General features: G+C 47.2%; 1 protein-coding gene across 4 annotated transcripts in view; it reads right to left on the reverse strand.

Moving 5' to 3' along the window:
• Positions 1-1,378: 1,378 nt before the first annotated feature.
• LOC106561719 (golgin subfamily A member 6-like protein 22) overlaps positions 1,379-13,824 on the reverse strand; it is a 48,948-nt gene continuing 36,502 nt past the window's right edge. For 3 of the 4 annotated variants that reach the window (XM_045688537.1, XM_045688538.1, XM_045688536.1), the window contains exons 24-26: positions 8,646-8,825; positions 4,689-4,749; positions 1,379-2,263 (exon numbers count right to left, since the gene is read on the reverse strand). In XM_045688537.1, coding sequence (XP_045544493.1) covers positions 2,037-2,263; positions 4,689-4,749; positions 8,646-8,825 — 468 coding nt within the window. In that variant the 3' untranslated portion in view covers positions 1,379-2,036. The remainder of the gene's footprint in view (positions 2,264-4,688; positions 4,750-8,645; positions 8,826-13,824) is intronic. The other variant, XM_045688539.1, reaches the window with a different exon arrangement.

Raw genomic sequence — 13,824 nt, forward strand, 5'->3', positions numbered from 1 at the left:
ACCTCCTCCCAGCTGCCCACTGCACTGAGGCTAGGAAACACTGTCACTACCGATAAATCCACAATAATTGAGAATTTCAATAAGCATTTCTCTACGGCTGGCCATGCTTTCCACCTGGCTACCCCTACCCCGGTCAACAGCCCTGCGCTCCCCACAGCAACTCGCCCAAACCTCCCCCACTTCTCCTTCACCCAAATCCAGATAACTGATGTTCTGAAAGAGCTGCAAAATCTGGACCCCTACAAATCAGCCGGGCTTGACAATCTGGACCCTCTCTTTCTAAAATGATCTGCCGAAATTGTTGCAACCTTTTTTACTAGCCTGTTCAAACTCTCTTTCGTATCGTCTGAGATCCCCAAAGATTGGAAAGCTGCCGCGGTCATCCCCCTCTTCAAAGGGGGAGACACTCTAAACCCAAACTGCTACAGACCTATATCTATTCTACCCTGCCTTTCTAAGGTCTTTGAAAGCCAAGTTAACAAACAGATTACCGACCATTTCGAATCCCACCGTACCTTCTCCGCTATGCAATCTGGTTTCCGAGCTGGTCATGGGTGCACCTCAGCCACGCTCAAGGTCCTAAACGATATCATAACCGCCATCGATAAGAGACATTACTGTGCAGCCGTATTCATCGACCTGGCTAAGGCTTTCGACTCTGTCAATCACAACATTCTTATTGGCGGACTCGACAGCCTTGGTTTCTCAAATGATTGCCTCGCTTGGTTCACCAACTACTTCTCCGATAGAGTTCAGTATGTCAAATTGGAGGGCCTGTTGTCCGGACCTCTGACAGTCTCTATGGGAGTGCCACAGGGTTCAATTCTCGGGCCGACTCTCTTCTCTGTATACATGATGTCAGCTGGTCCTTTTGTGGCAGGGCTCAAATGCAGTGTAAATGTTTTTGGGGGGAATCAGTTCATTTGCATGGCAAAGAGGGACTTTGCAATTCATCTGATCACTCTTCATAACATTCTGGAGTATATGCAAATTGCCATCATACAAACTGAGGCAGCAGACTTAGTGAAAATTAATATTTGTGTCATTCTCAAAACCTTTGGCCACAACTGTATGCACTATATGTAATGATGTTTGTGTATGTATGTATGTATGTATGTATGTATGTATGTATGTATGTATGTATGTATGTATGTATGTATGTATGTATGTATGTATGTATGTATGTATATAAATAATAAGGCCTCATATCATACGAGTGGATTACACTGCCTACAATTATTTTTGTAGCTTTGTGAGTTGTACATTATCTGAAATAAAAGTGTTGTTCAACCCAAGACTAATGAGATCTTACATTTGTCCTTATTCTTGGAATTGGATGACAGATCGTTCTCATCTAAATCAATTGCAAACAATCATGTGAGTTTAAACGCAATCATTTTTAATTACAACAAAATGAGGAAATCACAAACCTCCAGAAATGTTATGTTGTATGTGGTAACATTTTAGTTTTTATGTATTAGCCACATTAACATTGCTACTATTACACAGCCCTATATGTATGCATTAGCCACATTAACATTGCTACTATTACACAGCCCTATATGTATGCATTAGCCACATTAACATTGCTACTATTACACAGCCCTATATGTATGCATTTGGATCATTAGCTTATATAGCGTAGGCGTATTATAGAAAATCATCCTCTTTTGTCATCATCTCACTATTATCAAATGGAACACATTTCACTTCCTGTTTCATCGTTAATCATCAACAAAAGCACCACATTTTACAACCACTAATCAGTAGATTGACATTAACACTGGTTTGTAAGACCTTTTTAGGATTTGTATCACTGCATGACTATAGTCAGACTTCACACAAAGACGGAGGACTCCATTAGCTTCAATGTTTGCAGGTCTGTAGGGGTGGAAGCAATATAGTGGAAGCTCTACAACAATACTGCTTCTACGTATATAGATGCTTCAGATCTGACAACCTTGAAGTAGTTAAGCGCCAAGGGGAAGGGGGTAGGGAGAAAATTAGGACCAGGTATGACCCATCTGTAGTATGCATCAGCCACAGCCTCCATCCTCTTCCTCCCCCTCAAGTTCAGGGCTGCCGATCTGCACCTGCCTAGCCAGGAACATTCCATCTTCCCAGCGGGGTGGTGGTGATGATGATCCCCGCTGCATGTCTCTCTCCAATAGAAGAGGCTCCCCACTCTCTGACGTGGTCTTCTCTAAACAGTTAGACGCTGTGGTGTCTAACCCTTGGATCTGTGGCTGGAACCTTAGCTTGGCTGGGTCAGGAAAAACAGGGAAATCAAACCTAACTAAAAGTATTGTGTAATTAAAATAGTCCCAAGTTCCAAGCACCCAAGTGGATTTTAGATGTAATGGGCATTGATCATTTTAAAAACATTTCGGCATAAAGCCTTCATCAGGGTTTTACTGTGACCTAGATTGGTTAGGTTAGGTCAACATAACAGCACACATGGAATCAGATTAATTCAACATAATTGAAATCATTTTTTCAGTTTAGTAGATGGCGGTCTGTTTTGTAATGTTGTCAAAACACGATCATTTCCGAAGCCATTTCAGATCAGAAAAGCGGGGGGAGATCCAGAACAGAGGCTTACCCATAACCACCCTGAGGGAGGGCAACGTCAAGTGATGTCATAATGCTTCTTTCAACCTCCCTGGGATATAAGTGCCGTAATGTTTTCCTGAAGAGTCTCAAAATGTGGTTCTGGGTGCTGAAATTGTTTATTGCGTTGTCCTCTCTGGGTTCTGAGTTCACTTCACCCGTACACTTTAATATGTCTAGAAAAACAATACAAACTCAAATCTAGAAGGAAGCCTGAGAATTTTTTGATTACTTTATCTCAGTTTGATTTTTGAAATGCTACAAAGCTAAACTGACAATTATACTGTACTAGTCCAGTTGTGGAAGTTTTGAGTACCGGTATGCCCCTGTTCTGGAGGACATAAGCACATGGATTTTTAGCACACACATTAATCCCAAGCAGTGGATATTCAGTCAGCAGATCCAATGGTTAAGGTAGGGTTAATGTTAAGGTATGGTTAGGGTTAGGCATAGCCAGGGTCAGAAAACTGCCATCTGAAACCATTCCAAATCTGCCAGCTGTACAAGTTTGGACACACCTACTCATTACAGGGTTTTTCTTTATTTAAAAAAAAAACTATTTTCTACATTGTAGAATAATAGTGAAGACATCAAAACTATGAAATAACACATATGGAATCATGTAGTAACCAAAATAAAGTGTTAAACTAATCAAAATATATGTTATATTTGAGATTCTTCAAAGTAGCCACCCTTTGCCTTGATGACAGCTTTGCACACACTTGGCATTCTCTCAACCAGTTTCATGAGGTAGTCACCTGGATGCATTTAAATTAACAGGTGTGCCTTGTTAATTTGTGGAATTTCTTTCCTTAATGTGTTTGAGCCAATCACTTGTGTCAAGGTAGGGGTGGTATACAGAAGATAGCCCTATTTCGTAAAAGACCAAGTCAATATTATGGCAAGAACAGCTCAAATAAGACATGAAGGTCAGTCAATATGAAATATTTCAAGAACAAAGTTTCTTCAAGTGCATTCACAAAAACCATCAAGCGCCATGATGAAACTGTCTCTCATGAGGACCGCCACAGGAAAGGAAGACCCAGAGTTACCTCTGCTGCAGAGGATAAGTTCATTAGAGTTACTAGTCTCTGAACAGTTGATGTTGAGATGTGTCTGTTACTTGAACGCTGTGAAGCATTTATTTGGGCTGCAATTTCTGAGGAGACTGCATGAATCAGGCCTTCATTCTATAATTGCTGCAAAGAAACCACTACTAAAGGACACCAATAAGAAAAAGAGACTTGTCTGGGCCAAGAAACATGAGCAATGGACATTAGACTTATGGAAATATGTCCTTTGATCTGATGAGTCCAAATTTGAGATGTTTGGTTCCAACCGCCGTGTCTTTGTGAGACGCAGACTAGGTGAACGGATGATCTCCGCATGTGTAGTTCCCACCGTGAAGCATGGAGGAGGAGGTGTGATGGTGCTTTGCTGGTGACACTGTCTGTGATTTATTTAGAATTCAAGGCACACTTCACCAGCATGGCTACCACAGCATTCTGCAGCAATACACCATCCCATCTGGTTCATGCTTAGTGGGACTATTTGACCAAGAAGGAGAGTGATGGAGTGCTACCTCAGATGACCTGGCCTCCACAATCACCCGACCTCAACCCAATTGAGATGGTTTGAGATGAGTTGGACCGCAGAGTGACGGAAAAGCAGCCAACAAGTGCTCAGCATATGTGGGAACTCCTTCAAGACTGTTGGAAAAGCATTCCAGGTGAAACTGGTTGAGAGAATGCCAAGAGTGTGCAAAGCTGTCATCAAAGCAAAGGGTGGCTACTTTGAAGAATCTGAAATATAAAATATATTTTGATTTGTTTTACACTTTTTTGGTTACTACATGATTCCATATGTGTTATTTCATAGTTTTTATGTCTTCACTATTATTCTACAATGTAGAAAATAGTAAAAAAAAAATAATAAGAACAACCCTTGAATGAGTAGGTGTGTACAAACTTTTGACTGGTACTGTACACTGCCACTACCCACTGAGATCTAAGACTTCCACACACAGATCAGAAGCCTAGATAGATTTCTAATGGGACTGATTCATTCACATCGTTCACCTTTCTGGAGGTTTTCATTTCTCTCTTTCAGATTGCTGATTTCCACACTCATCGCTGACATCTGGTATGGAGGGAAATGGTTTATTTTTAAGCTGCACTGAAGGTTGAATCTACAGATCCTTTCATTTGACCAGACTTTCTACACTCTTAGAAAAAAAGGTTTCAAAATGGTTCTCCCAATAGGAGAACCCTATTTGATTCCAGGTAGAACCATTTTCGGAACCAAAAGTGGTTCTTCAAAGGGTTCTCCTATGGGTACAGCCGAATAACCCTTTTAGGTTCTAGATAGCACCTCCTAAGAGCAAAGGAACCATCACTCCGTGCGCTTAGTTCGATTTTTCAAATGTAGGATTTTTGTTGGGGGTCTGACGGGAAATGTGTCCCAATTTGAGGCATGTTTTGTAAGGCTACAAACATTACTCTGTAGCATCATCTCATGGAGTCAACTCCTTGTCCAGTGCTCTTCTACTCCGAGTGGGAGTCTGTTAGTCAGTCAGATGTGGTCAGAGTCCCAAATGGCACCCTATTCCCTATATGGTGCACCTATGGGGCTCTGGTCAGAAGTAGTGCATTATAGAGGGAAAAGGGGGCCATTGGGGAAGCACTTGTGGTCAGTATCTGTGCCTCTGATCAGGTCAGCCAGTTTCCTCAAATAGGATTATTCATCCCAGTATAACAAGCGTAATGTGAGATTATTATTGTGCTGCATTTCACAGAGGAGTGATTATGGAGTCGGACACACCCAATCCCCCTCCCTTCCCTCCACCTCTCGCTCTCCCTTCCCTCCAACTCTCTCTCTCTCCCTTCCCTCCACCTCTCTATCTCCCTTCCCTTCCCTCCACCTCTCTCTCTCTCCCTTCCCTCCACCTCTCTCTCTCCCTTCCCTCCATCTCTCTCTCTCTGCCTTTACTCCACCTCTCTCTCTCTCCCTTCCCTCCATCTCTCTGCCCTTCACCTCTCTCACTCTCTGCCCTTCACCTCTCTTTCTCTCTCTGCCCTCCACCTCTCTCTGCCCTCCACCTCTCTCTCTGCCCTCCACTCTCTCTCTGCCCTCCACTCTCTCTCTCTGCCCTCCACTCTCTCTCTCTGCCCTCCACTCTCTCTCTCTGCCCTCCACTCTCTCTCTCTGCCCTCCATCTCTCTCTCTCTGCCCTCCACCTCTCTCTGCCCTCCACCTCTCTCTGCCCTCCACCTCTCTCTGCCCTCCATCTCTCTCTCTCTGCCCTCCATCTCTCTCTCTCTGCCCTCCATCTCTCTCTCTGCCCTCCACCTCTCTCTGCCCTCCACCTCTCTCTGTCCTCCACTCTCTCTCTGCCCTCCACTCTCTCTCTCTGCCCTCCATCTCTCTCTCTCTGCCCTCCATCTCTCTCTCTCTGCCCTCCATCTCTCTCTCTCTGCCCTCCATCTCTCTCTCTGCCCTCCACTCTCTCTCTCTCTGCCCTCCATCTCTCTCTCTCTGCCCTCCATCTCTGTCTCTGCCCTCCATCTCTCTCTCTCTGCCCTCCACCTCTCTCTGTCCTCCACCTCTCTCTCTCTGCCCTCCAACTCTCTCTCTCTCTCTCTGCCCTCCACTCTCTCTCTCTCTGCCCTTCACCTCTCTCTCTCTGCCCTCCATCTCTCTCTCTGCCCTCCATCTCTCTCTCTCTCTCTGCCCTCTACCTCTCTCTCTCTGCCCTCCACCTCTCTCTCTCTCTGTCTTTCTCTCTGCCCTCACCTCTCTCTCTCTCTGTATTTCACAGAGGAGTGATTATGGAGTCGGACACACCCAATCCCCCAATCCCCCTCCCTTCCCTCCACCTCTCTCTCTCCCTTTACTCCACCTCTCTCTCTCTCTCCCTTCCCTCCACCTCTCTCTCTCTCCCTTCCCTCCACCTCTCTCTCTCCCTTCCCTCCACCTCTCTGTCTCTCCCTTTACTCCACCTCTCTCTCTCTCTCTCTCTCTCTCCCTTTACTCCACCTCTCTCTCTCTCTCCCTTTACTCCACCTCTCTCTCTCTACCCTCCACTCGCTCTCTCTGCCCTCTACTCTCTCTCTCTCTGCCCTTCACCTCTCTCTCTCTGCCCTCCATCTCTCTCTGCCCTCCATCTCTCTCTGCCCTCCATCTCTCTCTGCCCTCCATCTCTCTCTCTCTCCCCTCCACGTCTCTCTCTCTCTGCCCTCCACCTCTCTCTCTGCCCTCCATCCCCCTCCCTTCCCTCCACCTCTCTCTCTCCCTTTACTCCACCTCTCTCTCTCTCTCCCTTCCCTCCACCTCTCTCTCTCCCTTCCCTCCACCTCTCTCTCTCCCTTCCCTCCACCTCTCTGTCTCTCCCTTTACTCCACCTCTCTCTCTCTCTCTCTCCCTTTACTCCACCTCTCTCTCTCTCCCTTTACTCCACCTCTCTCTCTCTACCCTCCACTCTCTCTCTCTGCCCTCTACTCACTCTCTCTCTGCCCTTCACCTCTCTCTCTCTGCCCTCCATCTCTCTCTGCCCTCCATCTCTCTCTGCCCTCCATCTCTCTCTCTCTCCCCTCCACGTCTCTCTCTCTCTGCCCTCCACCTCTCTCTCTGCCCTCCATCTCTCTCTCTGCCCTCCACGTCTCTCTCTCTCTGCCCTCCATCTCTCTCTGCCCTCCATCTCTCTCTCTGCCCTCCACGTCTCTCTTTCTCTCTCTGCCCTCCACCTCTCTCTCTCTCTCTCTCTCTCTGCCCTCCACCTCTCTCTCTCTCTCTCTCTCTCTCTCTGCCCACCACCTCTCTCTCTCTCTGCCCTCCACCTCTCTCTCTGCCCTCCACCTCTCTCTCTGCCCTCCACCTCTCTCTCTGCCCTCCACTTTTCTCTCTCTGCCCCCATCTCTCTCTCTCTTTCAGCCCTCCACCTCTCTCTCTTTCTGCCCTCCAGCTCTCTCTCTGCCCTCCACCTCTCTCTCTCTCTGCCCTCCAACTCTCTCTCTCTCTCTGCCCTCCACTCTCTCTCTCTCTGCCCTTCACCTCTCTCTCTCTGCCCTCCACCTCTCTCTCTCTCTCTGCCCTCCACCTCTCTCTCTCTCTTTCTGTCCTCCACCTCTCTCTCTCTCTGCCCTCCATCTCTCTCTCTCTCTCTCTCTCTCTCTCTGCCCTCCTCCTCTCTCTCTCTCTGCCCTCCATCTCTCTCTCTCTCTGCCCTCCACCTCTCTCTCTCTCTGCCCTCCACCTCCCTCTCTCTCTCTCTCTCTCTGCCCTCCACCTCTCTCTCTGCCCTCCATCTCTCTCTCTGCCCTCCACTTCTCTCTCTCTGCCCCCCATCTCTCTCTCTCTTTCAGCCCTCCACCTCTCTCTCTTTCTGCCCTCCAGCTCTCTCTCTCTGCCCTCCACCTCTCTCTCTCTCTGCCCTCCACCTCTCTCTGCCCTCCACCTCTCTCTCTCCCGTCTCCCTTCCCTCCACCTCCCTCTCTCTCTCTCTCTCTCTCTCTCCCTTCCCCTCTCTCCACCTCTCTCTCTCTCTCTCCTCACACCCTCCCTCTCTTCCCTCATTCTCCCCTCCCCTACACCTTCCGACTCCCCTCCATCATCTATCTCTCCCATCCCTCCCCCAACTCCACCTCTCCTCCCTTCCTCTTTTTCCCTCCCCTCCCCTCCCCTCCCCTCCCCTGCATTTCTGTTTGATTAAGACAGAAGCCAGGGTTAACTAAGTCTACACTAATGTGTGTGTTTATGCGTTGAGAAGAACTCTGCTGGATGAGTTGCGAACTAGGGAGACGTCAGTGTGTCATTTCATTTCCGTGTCTAAGCAGCTACATGCAATATCATGCTGCCATTAATGATAGTAGTTTCTGCATGTTGAGTCCAGATGCTAATTTATCACTCAGTTAGTATAGTAACCACCCGGGCGTGGCATTATTAAGGCCTGCCATATAAAGGCTTTACAGGGTCATTCATTAAGCTTTCATAAACACTACATAAATGCAGTCATACTACATGTTTGAAGGATTTCTTACCGCGTGAGTCTTGCTGTGGAGTTCCTCCCTAAGGCGAGTCACCTCCTCCTCCTCCACCTCCCTCTCTGGGTCGTCCTCCTCTTCCTGCTCCTCAGACACAGGCCCCAGTCCCGCAAACTGCTGCTTCCTCATCAGCTCCTTCTCTCTCTTCCTCTGGCTGTGTAATGTGTCAAGGGAGTTCTGATTGAGAGGAAGAGGAGAGAGACTGAAGCAAGACACTCATATACCTGCTACATTTACCTGCTACATATACCTACTACATATACCTACCACATATACCTACTACATATACCTACTACAAATACCTGCTACATATACCTGCTACATATACCTGCTACATATACCTACTACATATACCTGCTACATATACCTGCTACATATACCTACTACAAATACCTACCACATATACCTACTACATATACCTACTACATATACCTACTACAAATACCTGCTACATATACCTGCTACATATACATGCTACATACACCTGCTACATACACCTACTACAAATACCTGCTACATTTACATTACATTTTAGTCATTTAGCAGACGCTCTTATCCAGAGCGACTTACAAATTGGTGCATTCACCTATAATATCCAGTGGAACAACCACTTTACAATAGTGCATCTAAATCTTTTAAGGGGGGGGTTAGAAGGATTACTTTATCCTATCCCAGGTATTCCTTGAAGAGGTGGGGTTTCAGGTGTCTCCGGAAGGTGGTGATTGACTCCGCTGTCCTGGCGTCGTGAGGGAGCTTGTTCCACCATTGGGGTGCCAGAGCAGCGAACAGTTTTGACTGGGCTGAGCGGGAACTGTGCTTCCTCAGAGGTAGGGAGGCGAGCAGGCCAGAGGTGGATGAACGGAGTGCCCTTGTTTGGGTGTAGGGCCTGATCAGAGCCTGAAGGTACGGAGGTGCCGTTCCCCTCACAGCTCCGTAGGCAAGCACCATGGTCTTGTAGCGGATGCGAGCTTCGACTGGAAGCCAGTGGAGAGAGCGGAGGAGCGGGGTGACGTGAGAGAACTTGGGAAGGTTGAACACCAGACGGGCTGCGGCGTTCTGGATGAGTTGTAGGGGTTTAATGGCACAGGCAGGGAGCCCAGCCAACAGCGAGTTGCAATAATCCAGACGGGAGATGACAAGTGCCTGGATTAGGACCTGCGCCGCTTCCTGTGTGAGGCAGGGTCGTACTCTGCGAATGTTGTAGAGCATGAACCTACAGGATCGGGTCACCGCCTTGATGTTGGTGGAGAACGACAGGGTGTTGTCCAGGGTCACGCCAAGGCTCTTAGCACTCTGGGAGGAGGACACAAGGGAGTTGTCAACCGTGATGGCGAGATCATGGAACGGGCAGTCCTTCCCCGGGAGGAAGAGCAGCTCCGTCTTGCCGAGGTTCAGCTTGAGGTGGTGATCCGTCATCCACACTGATATGTCTGCCAGACATGCAGAGATGCGATTCGCCACCTGGTTGTCAGAAGGGGGAAAGGAGAAGATTAATTGTGTGTCATCTGCATAGCAATGATATGAGAGACCATGTGAGGATATGACAGAGCCAAGTGACTTGGTGTATAGCGAGAATAGGAGTGGGCCAAGAACAGAGCCCTGGGGGACACCAGTGGTGAGAGCACGTGGTGCGGAGACAGATTCTCGCCACGCCACCTGGTAGGAGCGACCTGTCAGGTAGGACGCAATCCAAGCGTGCGCGGTGCCGGAGATGCCCAGCTCGGAGAGGGTGGAGAGGAGGATCTGATGGTTCACGGTATCAAAGGCAGCAGATAGGTCTAGAAGGATGAGAGCAGAGGAGAGAGAGTTAGCTTTAGCAGTGCGGAGAGCCTCCGTGACACAGAGAAGAGCAGTCTCAGTTGAATGCCCAGTCTTGAAACCTGACTGATTAGGATCAAGAAGGTCATTCTGAGAGAGATAGCAAGAGAGCTGGCCAAGGACGGCGCGTTCAAGAGTTTTGGAGAGAAAGGAAAGAAGGGATACTGGTCTGTAGTTGTTGACATCGGAGGGATCGAGTGTAGGTTTTTTCAGAAGGGGTGCAACTCTCGCTCTCTTGAAGACGGAAGGGACGTAGCCAGCGGTCAAGGATGCGTTGATGAGCGAGGTGAGGTAGGGGAGAAGGTCTCCGGAAATGGTCTGGAGAAGAGAGGAGGGGATAGGGTCAAGTGGGCAGGTTGTTGGGCGGCCGGCCGTCACAAGACGCAAGATTTCATCTGGAGAGAGAGGGGAGAAAGAGGTCAAAGCACAGGGTAGGGCAGTGTGAGCAGGACCAGCAGTGTCGTTTGACTTAGAAAACGAGGATCGGATGTCGTCAACCTTCTTTTCAAAATGGTTGACGAAGTCATCCGCAGAGAGGGAGGAGGGGGGAGGGGGAGGAGGATTCAGGAGGGAGGAGAAGGTAGCAAAGAGCTTCCTAGGGTTAGAGGCAGATGCTTGGAGTTTAGAGTGGTAGAAAGTGGCTTTAGCAGCAGAGACAGAAGAGGAAAATGTAGAGAGGAGGGAGTGAAAGGATGCCAGGTCCGCAGGGGAGGCGAGTTTTCCTCCATTTCCGCTCGGCTGCCCGGAGCCCTGTTCTGTGAGCTCGCAGTGAGTCGTCGAGCCACGGAGCAGGAGGGGAGGACCAAGCCGGCCTGGAGGATAGGGGACAGAGGAAATCAAAGGATGCAGAGAGGGAGGAGAGGAGGGTTGAGGAGGCAGAATCAGGAGATAGGTTGGAGAAGGTTTGAGCAGAGGGAAGAGATGATAGGATGGAAGAGGAGAGAGTAGCGGGAGAGAGAGAGCGAAGGTTGGGACGGCGCAATACCATCCGAGTAGGGGGAGAGTGAGAAGTGTTGGATGAGAGCGAGAGGGAAAAGGATACAAGGTAGTGGTCGGAGACTTGGAGGGGAGTTGCAATGAGATTAGTGGAAGAACAGCATCTAGTAAAGATGAGGTCAAGCGTATTGCCTGCCTTGTGAGTAGGGGGGGAAGGTGAGAGGGTGAGGTCGAAAGAGGAGAGGAGTGGAAAGAAGGAGGCAGAGAGGAATGAGTCGAAGGTAGACGTGGGGAGGTTAAAGTCACCCAGAACTGTGAGAGGTGAGCCATCCTCAGGAAAGGAACTTATCAAGGCGTCAAGCTCATTGATGAACTCTCCAAGGGAACCTGGAGGGCGATAAATGATAAGGATGCTACATATACCTGCTACATATACATGCTACATATACCTGCTACATACACCTGCTACATACACCTGCTACATACACCTACTACAAATACCTACTACATGTACCTGCTACATGTACCTGCTACATGTACCTGCTACATGTACCTGCTACATGTACCTGCTACATATACCTGCTACATATACCTACTACATATACCTGTTACATATACCTACTACATATACCTACTACATATACCTACTACATATACCTGCTACATATACCTGCTACATATACCTGCTACATATACCTGCTACATTTACCTGCTACAATTACCTGCTACAATTACCTGCTACATGTACCTGCTACATATACCTGCTACATATACCTGCTACATATACCTACTACATATACCTACTACATATAGATGCTACATATACCTGCTACATATACCTACTACATATACCTGCTACATATACCTGCTACATACACCTACTACATATACCTGCTACATATACCTACTACATATACCTGCTACATATACCTACTACATATCCCTGCTACATATAGATGCTACATATACCTGCTACATATACCTGCTACATATACCTGCTACATATACCTACTACATATACCTGCTACATATAGATGCTACATATACCTATTACATATACCTGCTACATATACCTACTACATATACCTGCTAGATACAGTTGAAGTCGGAAGTTTACATACACCTTAGCCAAAGTCATTTAAACTTAGTTTTTCACAATTCCTGACATTTAATCCACGTAAAAATTCCCTGTTTTAGGTCAGTTAGGATCACAACTTTATTTTAAGAATGTGAAATGTCAGAATAATAGTAGAGAGAATGATTTATTTCAGCTTTTATTTCTTTCATCACATTCCCAGTGGGTCAGAAGTTTACATACACTCAATTAGTATTTGGTAGCATTTCCTTTAATAAATTGTTTAACTTGGGTCAAACGTTTCAGGTATCCTTCCACAAGCTTCCCACAATAAATTGGGTGAATTTTGACCCATTCCTCCTGACAGAGCTGGTGTAACTGAATCAGGTTTGTAGGCCTCCTTGTTCGCACACACCTTTTCAGTTCTGACCACAAATTTTCTATAGGATTGAGATCAGGGCTTTCTGATGAGCACTCCAATACCTTGACGTTATTGTCCTTAGGCCATTTTGCCACAACTTTGGAAGTATGCTTGTGGTCATTGTCCATTTGGAAGACCCATTTGCAACCAAGCTTTAAGTTCCTGACTGATGTCTTGAGATGTTGCTTCAATATATCCATATAATTTTCCATCCTCATGATGCTATCTATTTTGTGAAGTGCACCAGTCCCTCCTGCAGCAAAGCACCCCCACAACATAATGCTGCCACCCCCGTGCTTCACGATTGGGATGGTGTTCTTCGGCTTGCAAGCCTCCCCCTTTTTCTTCCGAACATAACGATGGTCATTATGGCCAAACAGTTCTATTTTTGTTTCATCAGACCAGAGGACATTTTTCCAAAAAGTACGATCTTTGTCCCCATGTGCAGTTGCAAACCGTAGTCTGGCTTTTTATTGCAGTTTTGGAGCAGTAGCTTCTTCCTTGCTGAGCGGCCTTTCAGGTTATGTCGATATAGGACTCGTTTTACTGTGGATATAGATACTTTTGTACCCGTTTCCTACAGCATCTTCACAAGGTCCTTTGCTGTTGTTCTGGGATTGATTTGCACTTTTCGCACCAAAGTACGTTCATCTCTAGGAGACAGAACGTGTCTCCCTCCTGAGCGGTATGACGGCTACGTGGTCCCATGGTGTTTATACTTGCGTACTATTGTTTGTACAGATGAACGTGGTACCTTCAGGCGTTTGGAAATTGCTCCCACCTGAGGTCTTGGCTGATTTCTTTTGATTTTCCCATGATGTCAAGCAAAGAGGCACTGAGTTTGAAGGTAGGCCTTGAAATACATCCACAGGTACACCTCCAATTGACTCAAATGATGTCAATTAGCTTATCAGAAGCTTCTAAAG

This window comes from Salmo salar, chromosome ssa10 (assembly GCF_905237065.1).
Source record: "Salmo salar chromosome ssa10, Ssal_v3.1, whole genome shotgun sequence".
Taxonomy (NCBI): domain Eukaryota; kingdom Metazoa; phylum Chordata; class Actinopteri; order Salmoniformes; family Salmonidae; genus Salmo; species Salmo salar.